At 49.9% G+C, this 21,801-nt stretch overlaps 2 protein-coding genes across 3 annotated transcripts; one reads left to right on the plus strand and one right to left on the minus strand.

Moving 5' to 3' along the window:
- Positions 1-53: 53 nt before the first annotated feature.
- RIC8A (RIC8 guanine nucleotide exchange factor A) lies at positions 54-21,758 on the minus strand. 2 transcript variants are annotated; one of them, XM_055814672.1, is made up of 13 exons: positions 21,631-21,758; positions 20,762-20,890; positions 14,980-15,102; positions 12,030-12,230; positions 9,637-9,684; positions 6,890-7,504; positions 6,153-6,247; positions 5,128-5,278; positions 4,354-4,449; positions 3,923-4,067; positions 3,318-3,462; positions 2,196-2,315; positions 54-1,315 (listed from the first exon to the last, which is right to left on the minus strand). In XM_055814672.1, exons 4-13 carry the CDS (start codon positions 12,111-12,113, stop codon positions 1,195-1,197), a joined length of 1,620 nt encoding a protein of 539 aa, XP_055670647.1. In that variant the 5' UTR covers positions 12,114-12,230; positions 14,980-15,102; positions 20,762-20,890; positions 21,631-21,758; the 3' UTR covers positions 54-1,194. The 2 variants fall into 2 exon arrangements, with proteins under 2 accessions (XP_055670647.1, XP_055670646.1); XM_055814671.1 differs by lacking the exons at positions 14,980-15,102; positions 20,762-20,890; positions 21,631-21,758 and adding an exon at positions 13,498-13,630.
- BET1L (Bet1 golgi vesicular membrane trafficking protein like) lies at positions 13,821-19,205 on the plus strand. The gene is made up of 4 exons (XM_055814681.1): positions 13,821-13,954; positions 14,424-14,515; positions 15,284-15,340; positions 16,989-19,205. The coding sequence occupies exons 1-4, from the start codon at positions 13,936-13,938 to the stop codon at positions 17,154-17,156; spliced, it is 336 nt and encodes a 111-aa protein (XP_055670656.1). The 5' UTR covers positions 13,821-13,935; the 3' UTR covers positions 17,157-19,205.
- Positions 21,759-21,801: the final 43 nt, after the last annotated feature.

The raw sequence follows: 21,801 nt of genomic DNA on the forward strand, positions 1-21,801 counted from the left end.
ATTTCCTTCCTTTCTCAGAGCTATCACGTTCGATGAATCACTGCCATGCAGTTGTTTGTCAGGTTTTCTTTATTCTAGCATCACTTTTGCATTCCTACTTGTGATAGTAAGTTTTGGAACTCTGGTACATGAGACAAACTGGAAGATTTTCTTTAAAACAATTTTCTTTAAAAAGAAAAAATCTCAAAATAAAACAAATAAAAGACAAATCAAGCCACAGCAAAGGACAGGACCAACACCAGCCCCTGGGTGCAAACAGCAGCAGACCTGTGGGAAAGCCAAGGCAGACAAAGAGGCAGCAGACAAGACAGATTTTGGCCTTTCATTTGGAAAGCGTGAGATGGGAAAAGATTAACGCCAAAAACTAAACTTTGTGGTTACAGGAACATTGCACAGCGCCAGAGACCAAATATCAGAGCATTCCTGGCAGTCACCTGTGTGTTTCTCTCCTGCAGCTGATAGGAATGCTGGAAGCTTCACAGAAAAGCTTTGCTTGCCTCCCCACAGCGCACACATTGCTGCTTCTGGCCACACTCACATACACTCCTAAGTCCACACATTCCTGTTCTGCACAAACACCGTCACGCTCACAGCCACACATAGTGCACACATGCCCAGCTGCCTGCTGATGAAATGGATGCACTATGCCCCGCGGACACCAATCCCCAAGAGCTGCCGTGAATAACTGCTCCCACCTCCCCACCGCGTTCCTGGGGAGCAGCTCCCCACACACAGCGCCAGCCTCACACAGCCACACACGGTGACGCGCATGCTGACAAGTGGCCACATAAGCATCAGCACGTACACAAGATGCTCTGCAGATTGCTGAACCATGATGGTGTGACAGAAAGATCCTCCCCCAACTCTTCTTCCCAAACATCACGTATTTAAAAAAAAAAAAAAAATCCTACTGGAAAGTCCTGGAAGTGATTTGGAGTGCGAAATCCTCAAGGCTGCTGACAGGAGAGACCAAAGTAGAGCCAGGTCACGAAGACCCTCTGGAAGGAGAGGCGGTTACGGACCTGGGAAGGAGGCAGGAGGTGTTCCTTACTGTGGACTGTGAGGGTTCCAGGCTGGATCCAGATCCCACAGGGAGAGTCCTGGCCCAGTACTAGCCACTGGGTGCGGCATCAGTTCTGAGGGAGAGCAGACGGAGGCTCCCCAGCTCTCCGCAGCTGGGGCAAGAGGTCTGGATCAGTCCAGCCCTAGGTCAGAGTCGGACGATGACCTCTCATCAGCCATATCGCGGATGGCATTCTCCATGGGGGCCAGGTTGCCGCTCGGCGTGATGCCCATGGGCTGGATGACTTGCTCTCTGAAACCAGGGAGGAGAGAGAGCAAAGTAACACAAATCTGCAGCAGACAACACAGGAACAGATGAGCACTACAGCAGAAACATGGGGCTTGCGGAAACTGCCCAGAAGCAGCCCACAACCACACCAAGCAACCACTAAGAATCCCTTTTTAGAAGTGGGGGACAGTTATCACCACAAAACCTCCAGCATGATGAGGAAATGGCTGGAAGCACAATTTGCAAGCATTGTTATCCTCAGGTTCCCTGGAATAGGCTCAGTTTTAGGGTCCTGTCCAGGTACAGGTCGTGTGGTGCAAGGATTGCCAGAGGAAAACTAGCACTGACATCAGTGTTCCTCTCCCTCTAGCACATGATGGAAATGCATACATTAAATGCACTGCCCTTTCCCCCTCCCATCCGTGGGGGTGGCCTGAATTCAGTTGGCAGATTCTGGGTTGCTCTGTGGCACCTTTTAATGACGGATTATTTAATGGCAGAAGAACAACCAGAGAAAACGCTCCTGCAGGGAAACTAATTGGTGGCACTGACTGCCATCTGTCCCCAAAACGCTGCTTCCTGCTGAGCAGCCTTGCCAGGACAGTGGCTGCTGTTCTTACTGAGCACCCAGCCAAACCTGGTGAGGCAACAGGTGCTCAAAAACACAGTGCAGGCACGTAGAGGAATTTCACAGCACGCCACTACACCAAAGAGGTGCGCAGGGCTTGCAGTGCCTTCCCTTGCACGTAACGGGGCCCAGATTAAGGAAATATTTCCTCATGTATCTCCTCCATGCTCTCCTACATCCCTTCAGTTAGGGGTCGCCTTGGGAATACATTGTGATAAATGTAAATCACAGACACAGGTGCTGATGCAGACATGAACATACACAATTTTCTAGTACCTGGACAATTTGTCAAACATGTTGACTAACTTCATGGCTTCGTATTCCTTCTGCTCTTCAGTCATCCCTTCCATGGGGTTGGGTAGTTTCTCCTCGACACGTCCCGTGACAGGGTTAATGCTGCAAGAATAGCGAGGCCAGGGCAAAAGAGAGAGGTAAAGCACAGGAGGAAAAAAAGGGCTGTTTAAAATCCTTCTTTGCCTGTACAGAGCAGAGGAACACAACGGCAAGGCTGACTGTCATTGCCGCTCATGCTTCCAGTCTCTTTCTGTATGTCCTGTGCACAGTTGTCCCCGCTTGCAAATCCCTCCTATTTCTCTTGCGTAACCAACGTCACCATCCTGCCAATTCCACAGTGCAGTTTTAAGCCACATGCACAAGGGCAAATGACACTTTTTCCCTCTCCTTGAGTCAGAAGGTAAAAAGCTCACACAGAAAAAAAAACCCCAAAAAACAACCCCCAACCTGTAAACCACATTGAACAGGATGCTGGAATGTATAGGACCTAGAGCTGAGCGCAGTCCTGGAGCTCTCCCACCACATCCCTCGTCCTTGAGTTACCACTATTAATTCACAGGCAAATGAAAAAAAACCAACCCCAAAAAAACCACCTCGCTCCAGCAGCACAGGGCTCTGGAGATGGAGGAGTAATTGGCACTTCCAACCCCACTGCAAGAAGGAGCCACCCTTGCTCCGGCACCCAGTAAAAACCTGTCACCGCAGTGGAGTGTGCAGATGCCAAGAATAGGTGGGTATCAGATACGGATTAGAGAGAGATACTGCCACGTGCACACCATGAACAGGTCTGGTGCAGAATGGGCTCTGGCTGAAGGAACCCACTTTGCTCTAGAGCCTGTACCCAGCTGCAGGGACCAAATATATGCACCAGTACCACTATGAGGAGCTCAGCCACAGAGCCATTTCACCCAAGGAACAGGCAGAGAGGGTGGAACAGGACATCAAAGGTAAGGGTGAAACTGGTAAATAATGTGGAAGGAAATGCTCATGTGAAAAAGCGGGACAAAGCAGATGGCAGGGAGAGAGATGAAGAAAGGGACAGAGCAGGAGTGGGAAGAAGGTGTAGGAAGAGGGGTGCTATAGAGGAGAAGCAGACTTCTTTACTTGGGCTTTGCCTCTTTGTACTCCTCAGTGTCTGTGTCTTCATCTTCCGAGTACTCTCCCTCTTCCCGACCACCAGCCATGAGGCCTCGCGCTGCCAGGAGCCCAGCTGCATTCCCGTAGCCAGTGTACTTCACAAACCGTGACACTGCCAGGAGAGAGAGAGAAACCACCCTGTGCTTCCCCTTCTGCCTCTCCAGCCCCGTCTGCTCCTCTGTGCTCCAACAGCGAGATCAGCGCAAGGCCACGGACACAGAAATGCCAGTGCTTCCTTGAACTCCGACAGGGGAGCAAGGCTCCCACGCTATGCACCAAGAACGGCAGGGACAGCACCCACAGGGCGGAGGCCTGAATGCAGGCCAGGTTGTCAACAGGGTGTTGGGGCATCCTCCAGCAGAGCTTTTCACTCACCGCTGGCACAAGAAACTCGTTCCCACAGAGCACTTGGATACTCTCCACTTTTCCCTACTCAGTGTATCTGGCCCAAGGGAAGACAGAAGATCCTGCTGGCTGCAGAGGGTCACCAATCCCACACTCTCTGGCTTGCCCAGGGGCCAAGCTTCAAGATTTCCTGTCACCAAAGCCCACAGCAAGCCCCTGCAACTCACCACTCTCCTTGCAGAGGACAAAGAGGAACTCTGCCGCACAGTGCTTCACGTCTGTGTCGATGTGGGTCATCAAACGTACCAGCTTGTTCCGCAGTGAGTTCCCCACCTCTGGCCGATTCCTCACATCCCGGAGTGGAGGCAGCACCTACAAGGCCACAATGAGGGGTGATCAGCAGAGCTGGAATGGCAGCAGCAGGTCAGACAGGGGAAAATGTATGTGCATTTTACAGATCAGCTAAAATTAATAAAACCACAGAGTGTGGGAGATGTGGAAAAAAACAGTGTGGGTACCACTGGCCTCAATCACCCATGCGTATCAGAACCCAGCAGAAAGACAGAGGAGGTCTGTTTGGAGGATGGCAATAATCAGGCCGTTTGCTATTCTCTCTGCTCAGTGCAGCATCATTCAATTAGGCCGACAGATAGCGTACCTTTGCCTTCAGGAACTTCCTCGTCTGGCGGTGGACTCGGGCACTCTCAGTCAGCAGGTTCAGCACAGGGGTCAAACTCTCCTTCAGCTTGTGTCCCTGCAGAAGTGTCCACAAAGTGAAAAACACGTTAGTCACACTGAGCTCAACTCATCCGGCTAATGATGGAGAACATGAGTACAGACCATCAGGGAAACAGATGGACATGGAAGCTTTCCAGCCTCTACTATAGGAACTGGTGCTTCATCATTCCTCAAACTGGCACGAACTTCCAAACCCTGCTCTGTAGCACAGCAGTGCTAGAAATACTTGTATAGGGCATCCAGAGTAGAGAAGCGCAGCTGTAAAATTTGGAGGCCCTTTGGAATAACTCCGGAGACTGAAAGCCACAGTCAGCTTGAAAATAACGCAAATTCAGGCTTCCAGAAGCGGCCCACCATATCACTGCTGAGTTGAGCGAAACAGAGCACTGATATTTTAATCACCCAGCTAATCATCTACTGTTCAACCCATCTCACTACCTGCAGTCCATAAAGCAATCACCCAGTCACCTTCCCAGTTGACAGACGTTGTTTTAGTCCTACCATAAGAGTTTTACCTCTACTAAAAACTGCCTCTTCTGTAAAGGGCTATCTCCAAAATACCCATGCCTTGCTGGTGCTCATGTGGTGTTGGCACTGGGCTTTTCAAGGATGAATGTAGACTGAAGGAAAGGTGCCCTGCAGTGAACTTGTGAAAACAACAGTGATGAACTCACACAGCAGCTTCACAACTCACCCTGTCAAGGCGTCGCTCCAGGAAATCCAGTAGGATGCTGACTGCATCCATGTTGACACCCATGTACTCAAGCGAGCCTGGCCGGACTTTCGGGGTCAGAAGGACATCCAGACATTTCAGGGGCAAGTTGCCCAAAAGGTTAACTGTATGACTAAAGATATAAAAGAGAAGTGAACACGCAGTCATGGATCTTTGCTCACTGAAGTTCTTCAGCTATCCAGAAATGAAGGTTCGTTACTAACTTCCAGGAGCGTCAGTACCTCAAGATCCAAGCTGTCTTTGGACTGCATCCCAAGCTCCTCACACCACTAAAGGGAATAAACTGAACTGCTTTTTGGGTAGTTGAACTATTTTCTGGGAGTCCAAAGAGACTTCAGTGACAACTGGGAAACCATGGATCTTGACAGAGATGCCAAGTAGGACTAATCTGGGTGGTCAAAGATCTTTCTCTAGGGCCTCCTGCTGTATGACTCCTTCTCAGCTTGACAGTCAATGCAATGCATTGTTTAGGATTCCTCTGACTATAGTTTTCTTGAGAACAGGATGGTGTCACCTCCTCACAGCTGACACCCCTGGACCAATAAGGCTCAGCAATGTGACTCAGGCAGTTTCTCAGCATGGCTCAAGAGACTGACAGTTAATTAAGGGCACTCCATGCACTCCTTAATTAAAGTATTGAACATCTGCTCTGGCAGATTGCCCACTGAAGTGGGTGGCACTGTTGAGGAGGCCTGACGCAGGATACTGAATACAGCCCTTGGGGTCAGCAGGCTTGGAGAAAACCCTTCCTCCTGTAGGCCGGGAGGCTGTGGCATTAGCACACAGAAACTGACTGTAGGAAGGGCTGGGCTATTTCTGGGTTCTTAGCAGCGTGAGGAACACACAGGCCAAATCAAAGATGCCTGCTTGTCAGCAGTCACCTTAGCAAGCACCAAACAAGCAGATGTTAATGCCAGGGTCAGGCAGGATCTGCCTTGGGGACCCTGTTTCTAGTGAAGATCATGACCTAGTTATCTAACACAGACCTGTGGAACTCCTCAGTCCGGTCCTCTCCATCAGCAGAGATCATGAGGCAGTGGCGCAGGAGGGCACCCAAGTGCCGGTACAAAGCAGCATCTTCCTGGACCCAAAACAGAAAATTAAAACCTTGATGAGGAAAAGGGATCCTCCATGTCCCACAGCCTGCTGCCCCTGCAGCCCACAACCCCATCCCTCCCTCCAGCAGCATGATAACCAACAGCAGGGTATTTAACTTGAAGTAGCTTCCCAATTCTCATTTTGAGGTCAACACAGAGTCTTCCTCCTGCCCAATACCTTTCCCCTCACTCTACAACACCGGGTCAAGGGCTGGAAACGGCCCCAAAACAGGCCCATGGATTACCCAGAGATGTTCTCCATCATACTTTCCTCTGACCTTGCCCAGAAGGTGAAAAGAGTACCAGGACACACTCAGAAGCAAGTTACCTGGGAGCATTGCCCTCCCACTTGCACAACAAATCATGCCATTAGGAAGGAAAAATACCCAACTTTTAAACTGTAATGCTCTAAAAGTCTTAAGGGTTAATAATGCATTGGATAGAGGTGGTGCTCTAGGGGGAAAGGTCCATATACACGCGAGTTTCTTGCTACCCGTACAAGTACCTGGGGGCTGCACGAGGGCCGGTATGTAATATGAGGAAATGCAACAGAGGAGAAAACCAGCAGTCAAGCCACATCCCGGAGACATGTGACTACAGTGGGATGGGACACCCAAGGAGCTTACCTCATCAACCTCCCTCTTGCTGGAATCAAAGGTGATATTGAAGAGTACTTTCAGGATCTCCATGGCTCGCTCTGTCTCTTGCCGAGGCAAAGGTGGGAGAAGTCCCTCCTCAGTGGCAACTTCATAAGGGTCCATCCACTTTACACCAAGGGTCAGCTCCAGGGTATCTGTCATCAGGCTAATGCCCCTGAGCTCTTGGGCTAGCTGCTGCCGGATGTCCACTCTCAGCGCCGTCAGCAGGAACAGGAGACGCAGGTCAAAGAACTTGACCTCGTGAGGAAGGCTCCTCTCATTGTACAGTTTGATGCGCTTGGCCAGACCCACCACCAGCCGGGCTTCAGCTGTCAGCTCCTGTGCCCTAGGGCTGCTGAAGACAATGTTGCAGAGACATTTGAGGGATTCCAGAATTACATCCAAGTCTGGGACCTCCCGGATGAGCTCCTCTGAGTAATCAATGCCAGCATGCCTGGAGAGGGTCTTCAGGCCTTCCTTGGTGGTGAAAGGGTCAAGGCAGTATTTGTCCCGGGACAGGATGCGGATGCTTTCCAAACACGTGACCTGGCAGGAAGGCTGCAGCTCTTTTTCCAAGAACTTGATCAGCAGCTGGGCCATTTTCTGTGCAGTTGGAAAAAAGTAATGCCTCGCACACTGATGCTTCACGGTGCTCCCCCACCACCCTGTAACGCTCTGAACTGGAAAATGCAAGGGCCATCTAGAGATAAGCCCACTAATGGCTCTGGATCCTGACCCAGTATAAGCAAGGACACGCACCAAGAAACAAAGAACAGCTGGGAGAGGGTATCAGATGTGAGGGGAGAATATGAACAGGCAACTATTGCATATTTTAGCTTCACCCATAGTTAGGATGATTCAGGCTAACACAGTTTACTTGGCAGCTGCATTAAGCAAAGAGGGCAGAGCAGAAACACCCCTTATGGCTTCACTAAGGAGCAACAACCAACTCAACAGTAGTGCTCTACTCCCACCCAGAGCCTTAAGATTAGGGAGGCATCTGCTCTGGGTGCTCCAGAAACAGACTGAAAAAGTTGAGAGATGCATCAGAAAATCACCAAGGGAAGGTAAAAGAACCCAAGTGAGGCAAGAAGAACACATGATGCCGCAGGAAAGGAGGTGAAGAGGCCTCAGGAGATTCAAGTAAGTAGTGTCTCCCTAAATCTCAGTGCTGTCTGGAGACCTACTAGCCCAGATCCTCAAGTAGGTACAGACTAGCAGAGCTCCACTAACACGAATCAACAAGAGCTAAAAATCTAACCCTTGTGGATAACAGCATGGTACGCGACAGCAAGGAACAGAAGAGTACAAGGGCAAAGGTATTGCTTCATGCAATCACATCCAGCTGGGTTTAAACCAAGTGCAGCCATGGTTTGAACCAACACCTCACATTACACCGGTAATTCACTGCACACACATTCACACCTTGGTCAGGTAAGATCTCACTAGATCTCTTTAGCATAACACCGTATCAGAGCACATGTCTTTCCATGCATACTACAAGAGCAAAGGAATCTAAGATTGCAAGTTTTGCTATCACTCAGTGTAATAGGCTTAACACAGCCTAATCAGTTATACTTCAAAATAATAAAAGGACTGAGGGAAAGAATGAAGAAAAAAGGAATTTTAGTCCTTAACGTGAGGCTAGCAGAACTGAACAAGCTTTAGCTCATGAAGTATGCCCCACAATCATAACCCTGAGAAGCAAGTCATTCCTCTTCTTCCATACGAGACAGACACATGAGTTAAAGATGAAGTCATAAATAGCCAAAGCCTCTGACAGACTCAGGTTGAAAAGATCTCAGAGCATGTGCCCAGGGCTACACCAATAGAAGAAATGAGCACAAGGAACTAGACGGTGATGCTGAATTCATATTTCATGACATACACTCCAAAAGTGGAGCACCCCAAGGCTGGCCCTGAACTTACAGCCCGTGTGACTGTCCCAGCCTGAACAGCAAGTCAGTGCAAGGCAAAGAGCTTGGATCTTGCAAGATCTGGTCCTACACGTCAGGCTGTACCTGGAAAAACTTCACACTAGCTTTAACTGGCAATGGTACAGACAAAAGAGGTCCCATTCTCCACCCTGGATGCCTGGTTTGCACTTGCCATGCTAACATAGGCATTAGCACAATCAACCAATGAACTGGACCACAAAACTAACTCAGCTTGAAAATAATCCAGGAGAAAAAAAAAAGTTATCATTTAGGCAGATCAGCCCACCAACCACGCGCAGCCACGTAAAGGTCTGCCCTCACATGAAAGAAGTGAAAGAACAGAAACAAACAGGCAGGAGCATTTCTTTCCATCAAGTGCCAGATTACACCAGCTTAAAGTATCTGTTAATATACAGCCTTGATAAAATCCTGCAACTGGCTCACAGCAAAACCACTTACCCTCGAGAGGCTTGCATGTTGCTATGATCTTTGCCTAGCTGATCCATGCCACAGATAAAGGATTACACTTTTATATACCCGTGGCTGAGACTATATCCATCACTGAACCCAAAGGGCTTGCTAATGCTGGAAGGGTGCTGACCTGTATCCTAAAACAACTACTGATGGAAAAAACAGAGCCAGGCATTTTGAGCACACCATTCCCTAACCAAGTTAATGAAAAAACACTCATTTCTTTTCCTGTAGGGGCTGCCACCACCAAGCCCTGCTGGACATGAGTACACAACAGCAGCAGATTTACACATCCGACAAGAGGAAGAAAGCCAGGAGTGTGCCTACCTTCCTGTCTTCCCGCTCCTCATCATCAAAGGTGAAGCACTGAGATTTCTGTGGGGGCAAAATAAAAACAATCAAAGCAATAGGTTAAAAATCCATAAAACTGTTTTGCCCAGCCAAGGAAGGGCCATTCAGCTGGAAAGCAGAAAGTCTAAAAACATACTGCAAAAGCAAGCACACCTTCTCAAGGACAGTCCCAACCAGCACAGAGACAAGGAATCAGCATGGCAAGGAGTGCCACAGTGCTCAGAGAGGTCTACAATATTTGTGGGGTTTGTAACAAAGAGCACAAACTCCCAAAGAACAAGACAAAAGGAAAACTCCCCTGCCACTGAGGTTTTTGCTTCAGTCCTGACTTTTCTTTCCAGTGCTGTCCCTACCTCAGCAACTCTATCTACATGCATTGCAACTACAGGTAATGAATCTGGTTTGAATAGCAGAGATTGACCACGCCACCAGGTCTGAAACGCTTTCCTTGTCTGAGGTTCCCACTGTTCTGTGGGCCCCCGTTTCTCTTCCATCCTTGAAAAACATCTGTGATGAATATTACCCACTGCCCTCTTCCACTGGCTCTGCATTGCAGGCTGAATGCCACAGGCCACAGTTGTGCCCATCTGACAGATGGGCTTTTAAAAATAGTGCAGCAGTAAAGTGGGTGCTCATCACAACCCAAATATCCTGTAATAGCCGGTAATTCCTCTGCTCAGCAAGGCCTCCAATCACAGGTGTTCCCCGACTCACTCTGCAAATGTAGTCTCCCCTGCCGTTCACTGCCTTTTTTACAAGCTGCTGATTTCCTGTCTGCTTAAAAACAGAAAATAAAAGTTTGCAGATTAACTGTGTCACAGTTACCAAGATCCCAGGGATGGCTTTGGTCTTTCTAGCCTAGAACAAGCTGTGATGGGCAAAGCAATGCCAGCACACTGGCTGAGAAACCTCAGGTGTGGAAGCAGGACAGCTGTATTCCTGGAGGGCAGCCCCTGGCACAGCACTATCATGCTTTAGCATGGTGACCTGACCAGTGCAAAAGCTGCTGCACCACGTTATGAGGAACCGGTGGTTCAGTCCTGGAACCGATCTGCTCTGCAGACAACCACGCCACTTGTTCTTTTCCTCCACATCCTCTTTGCGGGCTCCTGAAATCTCATTTCTGTATATTTTTCAGCCATACCTGTGGTTTTGCTTTTGCTGTAGTTTCCTCCTGGCAATCAAAAACTGACTGCGTATGCAATAGTGAATTAAAATATATCCCCAGAAAAGTACCATCATTTTTTTACAGTAAAAAAAAAGTCAGGAAGTTGCTTAGTTTATCTGCAGTTTCATAATGCTCGTTGAATGCTCCATTTATTCTAGACAGGCTAGCAAAGCCACTGACATTCTTACAAGTTTCCTACGCTCGATACACTGACAAAGGAGCCAGCCAGAGGAATTACACAGAAGATATTGTGGTTTGATGCCTCAGGCTTGTTACACATCAAATTCTGTTTGCACTCTGAATTCCTCCAGCATTACACCTGCTGTAGGTGATGTTAATCCTGTGGACCATCTTTAATAGGGACCTACTCCTGAGGTAGTGTCTCCCCTGTTTCAAAACAGAGTGCTGGAAACAGCTGCACACTCTCGCTCTTGCACACTTGTGAAAAATATTCACAGGTTCTCCCCGCTGGCTTCCCACCTACTCAAGAATGGTGCAGAATGAGTCACAGATCTGCAGGGCCAGCCCCACCCTGGTGGAAACCCTCTGAAGGAAATTTCCCTGACAACCAGAGTCTATTTCAAAAGGGATTTACCCCCACAGATAATCCTTTGCCACTCTAAAGCTAGAAACACTCCCATCTCTGCTTCCAAACCATTCTTTTGGGTTTTTTTATTCTGTATTTGTTATTTACTTCTTATTATCAGCTTTCAGATCAAGCATCTGTACCAAATTCCAGCAGCCCATCCCTGTCCACCTCTGATGATCTTTTACTTGCAAATCACAACCACGACTTCACCTGCAGCTCCTCCCCAGGCCTCAGTTTTATTACCAAACCTTGCCTTAACAAAAAAGCTCCTCCTACTCAGTCTTCACATTGACGTTTATTTCCCTGCCAGGTTTTACTTGGGATCTGGATAATATTTTTTAAAGAAAATCCCTTCCACGTGCTTTACTTCCATTATACAAAGGAACCAAGATAGAAGCTGCTTAGCTGCTTCCTAGCAAAACATCAAGCAATGAACCATCTGTAAGTAAAAGCCGAAGCAGTCTGTAACATTTTTATGGCAGTAACGCGCAGACAGATGCACTCAGAGGAGACAGACTGGGGACAGCCGGATGGCACAGAACACGGCCAACCTGCTTCCAGGCTTGGAAACAGCAGCAGCTGACATCAGGGAGAGGTCTGATGCTCACTCACCTCCTGGTTGTAGATCTGAAGCACCTTGAGAACTGTGTCTTGCTCCCCACTTTCCAGGGTGGCTACTACAGTCCTGAGCTCCATTATCTTAACAGCTTGGCTTCAGCAGGAGGTGAAACCGGGAGGAAAGGGAGTGAGGGGGCTTCCAGAGCTCCTGGACAACAGTGATGGTGATGCAAAATGACCTCGATACACAGATATCTAAGAGGGAGAGAGAAAGGGGTGGGGAAAGAAAAAGAGGGGCAAAAAAATAAATCACAAAAAAAAAAACCCAAGTGACATTGCTCACGCTGTTGCATCCATAAAAACAGAGCAGACGGACACCCCAAGTAAAGCCAGCAGCCAGCTTCCTCTCTCTCCCTCTAATCTTCTTCCTCTCTTTGCTTTTCAACGTTTAATATATGCTCTCCCAGTAAAGCACTCGGGGAAAACCTTCCCCCCACCCAGCCAGGGGATTAACATAGAGCAGATAACAGCAGTTCCCTGAAATAGCTCTCTGCCTCCTCCTCCCCTGGCTGGCCTGATTTCTGTTACTGCACAGAAGAAGAAAAAAAAAAATATCCAGAAACATTCCTGTGGAGTAAAAAGGTATGGAGAGGAAAGCCAGGCAGACAGGAAAGCATCCCCCTGTTTTAAGGCAGAGCTACCTTTTAAGGTGGTGAAAAGAAAGAGTTCATGAGGATTTTGTTGCAGTCACTGCATGCAGTCAACACCAGAGACAGGCTGTGCATCAGCTTATGTCAGACACACTGCACACGCAGTAAAACTGCACGTACGGGGATGGCTGGGCTCCACGGCCCCAGCCTTTATACCATTATAGAAGATAATGTGCCTCATGAGAATAATGTAAATGAGCAGATGCGCATAGGCACGGATGATGAGATTATTTTAGACACAGGCACAAGTTTAACAGTTCACAGAGCTATGCAAGCCCATAGTGTTGGAAAGTAACTCCTAATGGTGGAAAATCTAGCAAATTTGGGTGGGTACGTGGGCTCACACACTCGTCTAGGCTCTGCGCTGCCACGTACCGCGGCTCTGCAACAGGGCCAAGCACCGGTCTCGCCCGTCACGGGAGCCTGTGCCCCGCGCCCCGGGGGATGTTCGAGGGTCCCGGGGCCAAGCCTGGCCCCCCCCCCGCCCCGGGGGTTGTTCGGGGGTCCCGGGGCGCCCCGGCGCAGCCACGAGGGGCTCCGGGACCCGGGGCACATGCTCCGGGAGGGGCGGCGCCGGGGAGCTGGCGGCTGGCCCCCGGGCGGCAGCGCATCCCCAGCGCTGGGGGGCGGCCCCCGCCGTCCGTGGGGGGAAAGGCCAGAGCAGGTGGCAGCACCGGTCACCCCCCGCCCTTCCACACCCGCCAGCGCCCCCCTCACGCTGCGGCCTCCATCCCCTGCCATCTCGTTGCACCTTCCGACACCCTCAGGCACCCTCCTTCGGCCGCCAGGGCCGCGCAGGGCTCTGCCGGTACCTGCACTCCTTCGGAGACGCCGGAGCGGGCCGGGGCCGCGCCCGACCCCGGCCCGCCTGAGCAGGGGCCTCCGGCCCGCCGCCCTCCCGGCCCAGCGGGCGCCTCGGCCCCGCGGCGAGGGCAGGGCCGGGCCAGAGGAGGCCGCTAGGCCCGGCCGCCGGCGGGGAAGGGGGGCGGCGAGCGAGCTGGGGCGCGGAGGGAGGCGCCGCTCCCTTCCTCTCCGCCGCCCCGGCTTCCTGCCTCATTTCCTGGCCCCGGCCCTCCCCCGGCGGCGCTCCGCGGCGCGGCCCGGAGAGCCGCGGCCGGGACGGGCCAGGCCTGAGGAGGCCCCGACAGCCGCCCCGCGGGCGCCGGAGGAACCCCACAGCGGGGCAGGGCGGCGGGCATTTGGCTGGGGCCGGCGCGGCTCCGCCCGGCGAGGCGGGGCTGGTGGCCGCCATGGCGGAGTGGGGCCGAGGTGAGGGGTCGGCGGGGCCGGGCCCAGGTGGGGGGCGAGCAGGGGGGTCTCCGCTGCCGTTTGTGGGGGAGCGGCCCCGGGGGGCAGGGGAGCGCTGCCACCGCCATTCGGGAGCTGCAGCAGGCGGCGGCCCGGCCCGGGCGGCCCCTCTGCCCAGCGCCCGGCGGCGCTCCGTGCTGCCGAACCCTGTGCTGCGCCCAGCGGCCTGGCGGGGCTTCCAGTCCGGCCCGTCCGGGGAAGGTTTGGGGCGGTTTTGTCACGAAGAACTGGGGAGCGTTTCGTGGCACTGATTCCCCGAGGTTGCAGGTGCGAGGGGGCAGCTGTAAAGGCTTCCATGGCAAGCCCCAGACCGGCCGGGCAACGAGCCTGCTCTGCCTCGCCTGCCACGTCGGGTGAGCAACCGCACCAGTAGCTGTATCAGGCCAGATGAAACTCATGCTCCTCGGTTTCCCCCCCCCCCCCCCCCAAGGTCAGAGTCCGGGTGCCGTGGAGGATATGCTGGATGTAGAGAACAAGCGTATGGCAGACACCCTAGCCAACAAGGTCACCAGGCTGAAGTCGGTGAGTTGCTGAGCTCGTGGCGGGCACTGCGGTGAAGGAAGGACAGGGCATCCTTCTCCAGGGCTTTGCGGGGGATGCGAGCTCCTGGTCAACATAGAGGGCTTCCTAAGTATTAATGACTCCTAAGTTGTTGGTGATGCGGTGGTTAACTTTTATTTGTGGAATGCCAGAGATGGCTTTATGAATTTCCACTTTCCTTTTGAGGTTTAGCGACATCACCTGATGGGAATGGTGTGGCTTTCGCAGCTCTCAGGTAAGGAGTTTTAGGCACAAGGAGAAACGTAAAAGCTGCACAGAGGGGTATTGCTAAGCACACCTCTCAGGGAAAAAAGTCAAAATAAAAGGGCAGGTAAATTAGTTTTGAAAAATGCTCATATCTGTAATAAGAGGTGTTCTTAAAGCTAGTTTGCTCCTACTAACATCAAATACTTTGATTTAGGGTTTAATAGAGGTCAGTGACTCACCTTGTAGAAGGGAAGACTTGAGTTCTTGCCGTTGTGTCCCAGCATTTAAATGCTCCCGTCCTATATGACGGTTTCAGACAGTCGAGCTTTAATTTCAGTGTTGCAGAGCTGAAGAAGTTCAACCTGAAACCAAAATGAGAATTTATTCCTCTACTGAACAAGCCTCTGTCTGTCTGTGTAGAGAGGGGAAGCGTTGGCTTGCTTTTCTAATATGCGTTTCAAATTTTACCAGCACTAGATGCTTTAGAGGTTCTCTCTGCATTAGAAGTTCATTAATACCCATTTCTGCCCTTATCTTGTGTAGCTGGCTCTGGATATTGACAAAGATGCTGATGAACAAAACCGTTACCTGGATGGCATGGTAAGGAACCCATGAAATGTAAAAAGGCTGACTTTTTTGTGCTGCCTCTCAGCAGTTACCTGAACTGTGGAAGTTTAACAGCAGTTCAAAGTTAGCAGACAAAGTCAGATCCCAGTGGTCGGTTTGGCAAACCAGGGAGTGTAACTAAACCGGTTTCCAGTAGACTTCTAGATACATAAACATCAGATCCTTGGCAGCTGCTAATATCACTTTCTCTGAATGGGCAACACGGGTGGTATTTAGCACCTGAGAAGACTGATGTAGGACAGCACATTTCAGAAATCTCCCAGGTGAAGATTACCTCCTTACTGGGATTAAAGAGCTGCCTGATGGGCCTGTTCCTCAGATGCTCCTGTGATTTTTGGTATTGCTGTATAAATCTGTCTGGGTTACGTACCTGTAACCCCTGAAACACAGGCTGCCTGTCAGGAGTTTGTAGTTCACTGATGTCTTTGGAAAGAAGGAGCAAAGCTGATGCTCTGGGTCCATTCAGGTTGTTCGGTGCCCTGTTCTGTCATCTTTCTGACACGCAACACCCAATAAAACCAAAATTGTTTTCCAGAGTAATCTGCCTTTTAAGCCTTAGTTGCTGATGGGAAATCACAGTGCATGGGGGAAAGGGCAGAATAGCACATCCCTGTAGCAGAGGGGTTACCTGCTATGGCTTTTTAGGGGGAAGGTAATTCGTTAACTGAATTGCAAGAGGAAGGGCAAGCCCACCCAGAGATTTGAGAAGGAGATCGGCAGCATAACTCTGGTGCTTGGAGAGCCTTTTCTGCCTGTGCCGGATGTTGGAGAGCTGGTATGTGGAAGCAAGAGAAAAGATAATTGTAGTGTTGAAACCAGTTGAGTCAAAGGTGTAAGCTCAGCTTGGAAGCTTAGTAACGGTGTATGCTGACAGTGTTGGAGCATCTGAAATGGATACTTGCTCAGCCCAAAAATTAGAAGCATGGAGAACTGGAATAAAAGGTGTAATGGCAAAGGACCTTAAAGGTGAAGCCCTCAATCAGCATGAAATTGTGCTGCTGTTACAGAGAAGGTTTTGAAGCATTTCAGGAGCAGCATGAGCAGAAGCTTCAGATAATTCGTGGATAAGGAAAAGAGACCAGAAGTCAAAATGAAAATGCCTGAACTGCATTGATTTGAGAATTGTTTGCCATGCTCTGGCAAAGTTGCACATGCGTGCCATTCCATGCTGAAGAAAAAAATAGAACTAATGGCAAGAAATTGCAGCTTCTTGTGTGCTTGTGAGCCTGTGATGCTGTACATTTAACGGCTTTGTGTAGGGACAGTTCCTTTAGATGAAGTGCTCGCTTGTAAAGTTGCTGTTAAGGTGTTTCAGGCAGAATATGCTGCATGGGTACAGCTGAACAGTTCGGCAGCAGGTAGCTTGACCCTGTTTTAAAAAAAGGGGAGGCAGTTTGTTTTATGTTTGGAACAGACCTTCCACTGTCTCTTTCGTTGGTGCTGCTCCTGCAGCCTGGGCACAGGAGGGGCAGGACCTTCTGGGAGAGATGTGATGAGCACAGAGAGGCCAGCAGCTACTGTGTGGCTCTCCGTGCAAATGTTTTTTAGCCAGGAAGTGGGAGATTCTTCAGGGATATCTTCATCTGTTTTTAATGCCTCTGTCTTATTCTTTCTCATTCAGGATTCAGATTTTATGAGTGTGACTGGCCTGCTAACCGGCAGTGTGAAGCGTTTCTCCACCATGACACGATCTGGGAGGGATAATCGCAAGTTGCTCTGTTCTGTTTCAGCAGGACTGATTGTTGTTTTCTTCATCCTCTACTATCTTGTGTCAAAAGCAGGGACTTGAGCTTGTTCTGCAAGTTTTACAGATCAAAAAACATGACGATTGACAGACTTGTTCAATGCCTTTCTTAGTCTGCCCTGTGGTGGAGTCTTTGAGATGTTCCAGACAGACCTTCCAAATAATTTTTCTTTCCACCAGCCTCTTGTCATTGTTCTGACTGGTCTCAGACATCTCTTTATAAAATGAGTATGTTTGATTCTAAATGGATTTTCATGTCTAACACAATTTTGATGGTGTTAAATGCTTACGCCTTTATCTCTTGCCTTGTCCATGTCTTGGGGCCTATTTTTAAGGGCCACTTTTGTGTTACCTCCTTACTGATACTGAGCACTAAGCTTGTGAGCAGATGTGGCTGAGAAATCCAGAGACTTGTTGATACTTAAATGTTTAATAAACCAGCTGAGCTTTGGAAGCTGTAGAGTTTAGGATGTCGATTTATCACATTTGTTAGTATGAATCTGTGACTTACATTCCAGTGTGGCCCCTCAGCTAATACCTGGTCTCAGTTTCCCCTTGACTTGGGGACCTGTTAATATCCTCGGTGTCCCTGGGTTGAAATGAAATCTGTACTGCTTTGAAATGAAGTTAGCAGTAGATCTGGACCCTGGTACTCTCTCATTGTTGCAGTGAAGTGTTGCAGAGGAGCAAGACTAGCTTGGTCATCTTTATCAGCCTGGGTAAAGCTGGGGATGAACCCTGCAAGAAAGGTCCATAAGCCACCTTGATTTACACACATATAGTATCTTCCAGTACCTTCCCACGCACTTGCAAATGCACTCCCTTAGACTATTAAATCAGTGTGAAGAAAATCTGATAGCAAAAGGTTCTCTTAATTTCAGTTATTGTGGTACCCTGGTATTTGGGCACTTTGGGAAGATGTGCAAATAAAAGCAGAGGTTGAGGTCAAGTGAAATGTCCCAAACAGTGGTGGTGGGGTAGTGGCAAGAGGTCAAGGAAAGATTTGATCGGAGGGTTGATTTATTTATTTATTCATGTAGAAAGTAACGTAAGAAGCGCTTGCTTTGCCTTTGGTAGTGCTTTGGGGATCCCTGCCTGCAACACTCCTGTCAGATGTGTGGCGAGGCACATCCCTGCCGGCTTTGTTTGCGAAGCAGTCATTCCCGATGAAGGTGCAATGCATGCCAGATTTCCTCTCCTGAGGTGGTGCACGCAGCTCTGGGAGTGCAGTACCTGGGAAATCCATCTTCCCTTCACCCACCCTGCCTTTCGCTGGGCTGCTTGCTCGCCTCATGACCCCATTCTTCCATACCTGAATTATTTAAGTCTTGCCTATGATTGAAGTAAGAGATCTGTAACTTTAAAAATACTGTGTGTGTTAGGGGAAAGAAAAAATAATTTAAAATCAAACACTCGTCTCTTCAGACAAACCCCCCACTGCCTGTTGTATAAACCTTCCACTTTCCAAAGCAGCTGAGCAGAGCTGCTGTGTTTCATCTTGTCTGTTTTCTGTACCAACTGCTCATGTGTTCTGGTTTTCCTTTTTGAAAGTCTTTGCTTATTTGCTTCTCTTACCTTCCTGTAACAACTGCCTCTGCAGGACTGAAGTATTCTTCCTCTGATTTTACAGTCTTTCTCCTCTCCAGCAAGCCTATATTCATCAATGACTGGATGTTTCCTTTGGCCTTCCCCTTGTACCCATTAGGAATTCTTTGTCCTTGGACTAAGCCGGATCTAGATCTGTAAATGGACTGTGTTGTCCTTTGTTCTGGCTGTACCAAACTGCTAACAAAATACTCTCATAACTGGATTAGATGTCTTCCCCCTGTCTCGCCCCATGTGGGAAAAAAAATGCAGGGAAGGCAAGTAGAAAGGAGGCAGCAATGACTGTCTTTGGTTCTTCCTGCTTCTCTGGTAAGATGTGGCAGCTCTGAACTCTTTTTGTTTGGCAGAATGATGGGTGAATTGATGGACTTTGTTTTTATTTTCTGAAGCAGATGACTTATGATGAAAGGCCACTGAATGGCCTGGTCTTCACAGTGGTGGTGGGGTTTATTTGTTTTTACTGTTGTAAATAAAGTTCTGTTTTTAGAATTTTTTGCTCATGTTTTTTTCCATGTGCTTACATGTTAGCAATGCCAAGATCAGACCACTCAGCTGTTCTCCTTGAACTGTAGAGAACCTGCAGCCTCAAAACCCAATTTCAGCATTATGCCGAGAAACAGTGTGTCTTCAATGAACTGAAGTATGGATATTTGAGCAGAGCTGCCCTAGCTTGGAAGGAGCAGGTCTTCATTGCTCTGCAGCATCTGCCTGTGCCATTTCAGAAGGTGACTTGTAACTCCAGTATTCTCTCTGAACAAGTGATACTTCAGAAGTTGAGCTGCTGGGGGAACTGTCTGCAGTATCTTTCTGTGCTGGTCTAGGTATTAAGTAGTCCTGCTATTAGTCCAGGTCTGACTTGCCTTTGGCCCTTCTTTGCCGAGGAAATATTTTCCTATTTTTAATGCTTTGTATCTGAACCTTTGAAGTCCTCTAGAACTCAAAAAAAGGATTAAAAAAACCCATATATTTAATTAACCTCAGAAGTTTAAAACTGAAAAATTTAAGTTAAAGGGGTTTGAACCTCAGGTGAGTTGTGCCCCCCTCTGATTCCCACTCCAGCGCAGCCACACGATTGGAGGGAGCGTTTGTAGGACGCTGTGGGCACTGCACAGTCTCCTCCTGCTCCGGGCATTTCTCTGGGCTTCTGCTGCTGCCTTTCCCAGCAGGTGCCCATGTCCTGTTGGTGTGGCGTTTGCCGCTATTGGGCATCAGCACGTGGCTGGAGCAAAGGCTTCAATGCGCAGAGAAAGATGTGTGAGCATTGCTGGGCAATTGATTCCATTGGGAGGATTTGTATGTGTAGGGAGTCTTGTTACAGAAATCAGTTATAGCACCACATAATGTGCCCAACCCTCTGAAAATTAAGAGCTGCAACATTAGGAAGTTCTTGGGAAAACTGAGTTAGGATGTGTCACCTGTAGGCATGTTGCAAAAGAATCTTGCACCATAGTGAATGGGCTGAGGAAGTGCAAAATCAGAGAGAAGGAAGAATTCAGAACAGGGGTTAATCACAATAGCAGCACAGTAGTTGAAGGCAACAGAAGGACAGGGTGCAGGATCGAATATGTAACAGCGTTAACATTGGGACTTAGTCTCTTGAAGATATTGTACCGCCTGGCCCTTCAGCATTTTCTAAACATCTAGTTATTTGAGTAATTTGTTTTGGTTTCAGTGCTCGCCCATAGTAGTAGTACGATTACAATGTTTTTTCTGAGGCATAAAAATTAGAGAGAGCAGATCTTCCTCACACACACCCCGCACCTCAAGGTGAATGTACGAAATACTTGGGAGTGTTTTTATTGAAACTGTAATAAGCCAAGAATTAGAACTCAGCTGTGAACCGTTACTTTAAGCATGGTTTTGCAGCACCATCTAAAGGTGCATCTCCAAGTCACCAGGGTGACTCATTAGCTACAGAATAACTTGGACTTTTCTTGAACGCTAATGCCACAGCTAACACACAAGCTGAACTGTAACACGCAGCTGGGATCACTGCAGCAAATGTAAAAAAAAAAAATTGGTAATAATGGGACAAGATGACATACCGGAAGTAATTCCTGTCTGCATCCGTATGCTCATGGTTGTTTACTGGAATTACTAGGTGCAGTTAACTGACTACAGGGGATTGCAGGTCTCGTGGAAGCTGCAGGTGCCTGGGGCTTAGTCAGCGTCACCTGGAAGGGGAAAAGTGAGAAGGAAACAAAGCGTGACCGTGGGGCCTCATTCTCCACAAGGCTTGTCCTCAGCAGAGGCCGCCCAGTGCGGCAAGTTGATGTACGTGTCTGTGGCATTGGCCGTGCCTCGTGTGTGCCTGGGCACTTCTAGCTGATGCCCCCTGTCCTGGTGGCACGTTCCTTGGGAACCTCCTGTGTTACCAGGACATTCCTGAGGGGCTGCTGCTGCTGCTGCCTGGCACTTCTGCCCTTTCTGGGGAGGCACGTGAAGGCCAGAGAACTGGAGCTTGGGGTCGGGTAAAATACATCCCTCGAGTGTTTTTAGGAGGCCACTCAAAGCAAAGACGTTGATTGCAAGCAAGAAACAGGGGGATGTGCCCACGCCACCTGGCAAGGGAAGCAGTGCTGGGGCTGATGTCCCCGTCCCCACACCTACAATCCCTGACCCATCGACGCCTGCAACGTCCCTCTCCCGGCTCTCCCCATCCCCACCACCATCGACAGCCCTCAGCTTGGAGGAGCAGGAGGGAGACAGGACACGTCCTCTGCCGTCCCCAGCCCCCCCGGAACGCGGAGAGGGACCCTCCAGGTAGGGGTCGAGCAGCCCCGTGGGGACGGCGACCTGCTCGGTACCAGGTGGAAAAGGGGATGGGGACACCGGGGAGGCCCAGGGACAGACGGACCGCAGCGGTTAGGGACGGGGGAACGGCGGAGACGCGGGGCTGCCGGCGGCTGCTCACCGCTCGGGGGACGGAGCCCCTGTCCCCGGCAGGACGAAGGCCGCCGCGGGCCCAGCACCAGGGCGTCCCCCACCAGGGCCGGCCCCGGGCCGCGGCCGCAGTGCGCCCGCCATGCTGCGTGGCGGCCCGTTGCCGCGGCGCCCGGCGGTTCCGGCGGAAGAGGCGCGGGGG

The sequence above is a fragment of the Falco peregrinus genome, chromosome 9 (genome assembly GCF_023634155.1).
Source record: "Falco peregrinus isolate bFalPer1 chromosome 9, bFalPer1.pri, whole genome shotgun sequence".
Lineage (NCBI taxonomy): Eukaryota > Metazoa > Chordata > Aves > Falconiformes > Falconidae > Falco > Falco peregrinus.

Bases quoted from the DNA above. Each gene is read 5' to 3' on its own strand.
- RIC8A (XM_055814672.1), bottom strand. From the start codon at position 12,113: ATGGAGCTCAGGACTGTAGTAGCCACCCTGGAAAGTGGGGAGCAAGAC. The intron at 6,248-6,889 runs GTAAGCTCCTTG...TTTTGGGTCCAG, and splicing joins GCAAGAGGGAGGTTGATGAG to GAAGATGCTGCTTTGTACCG. The intron at 4,068-4,353 runs GTACGCTATCTG...GTGGCCTTGTAG, and splicing joins GGAAGTTCCTGAAGGCAAAG to GTGCTGCCTCCACTCCGGGA.
- BET1L (XM_055814681.1), top strand. The intron at 14,516-15,283 runs GTGAGTTGCTGA...TATCTTGTGTAG, and splicing joins AGGTCACCAGGCTGAAGTCG to CTGGCTCTGGATATTGACAA. The intron at 15,341-16,988 runs GTAAGGAACCCA...TTTCTCATTCAG, and splicing joins ACCGTTACCTGGATGGCATG to GATTCAGATTTTATGAGTGT.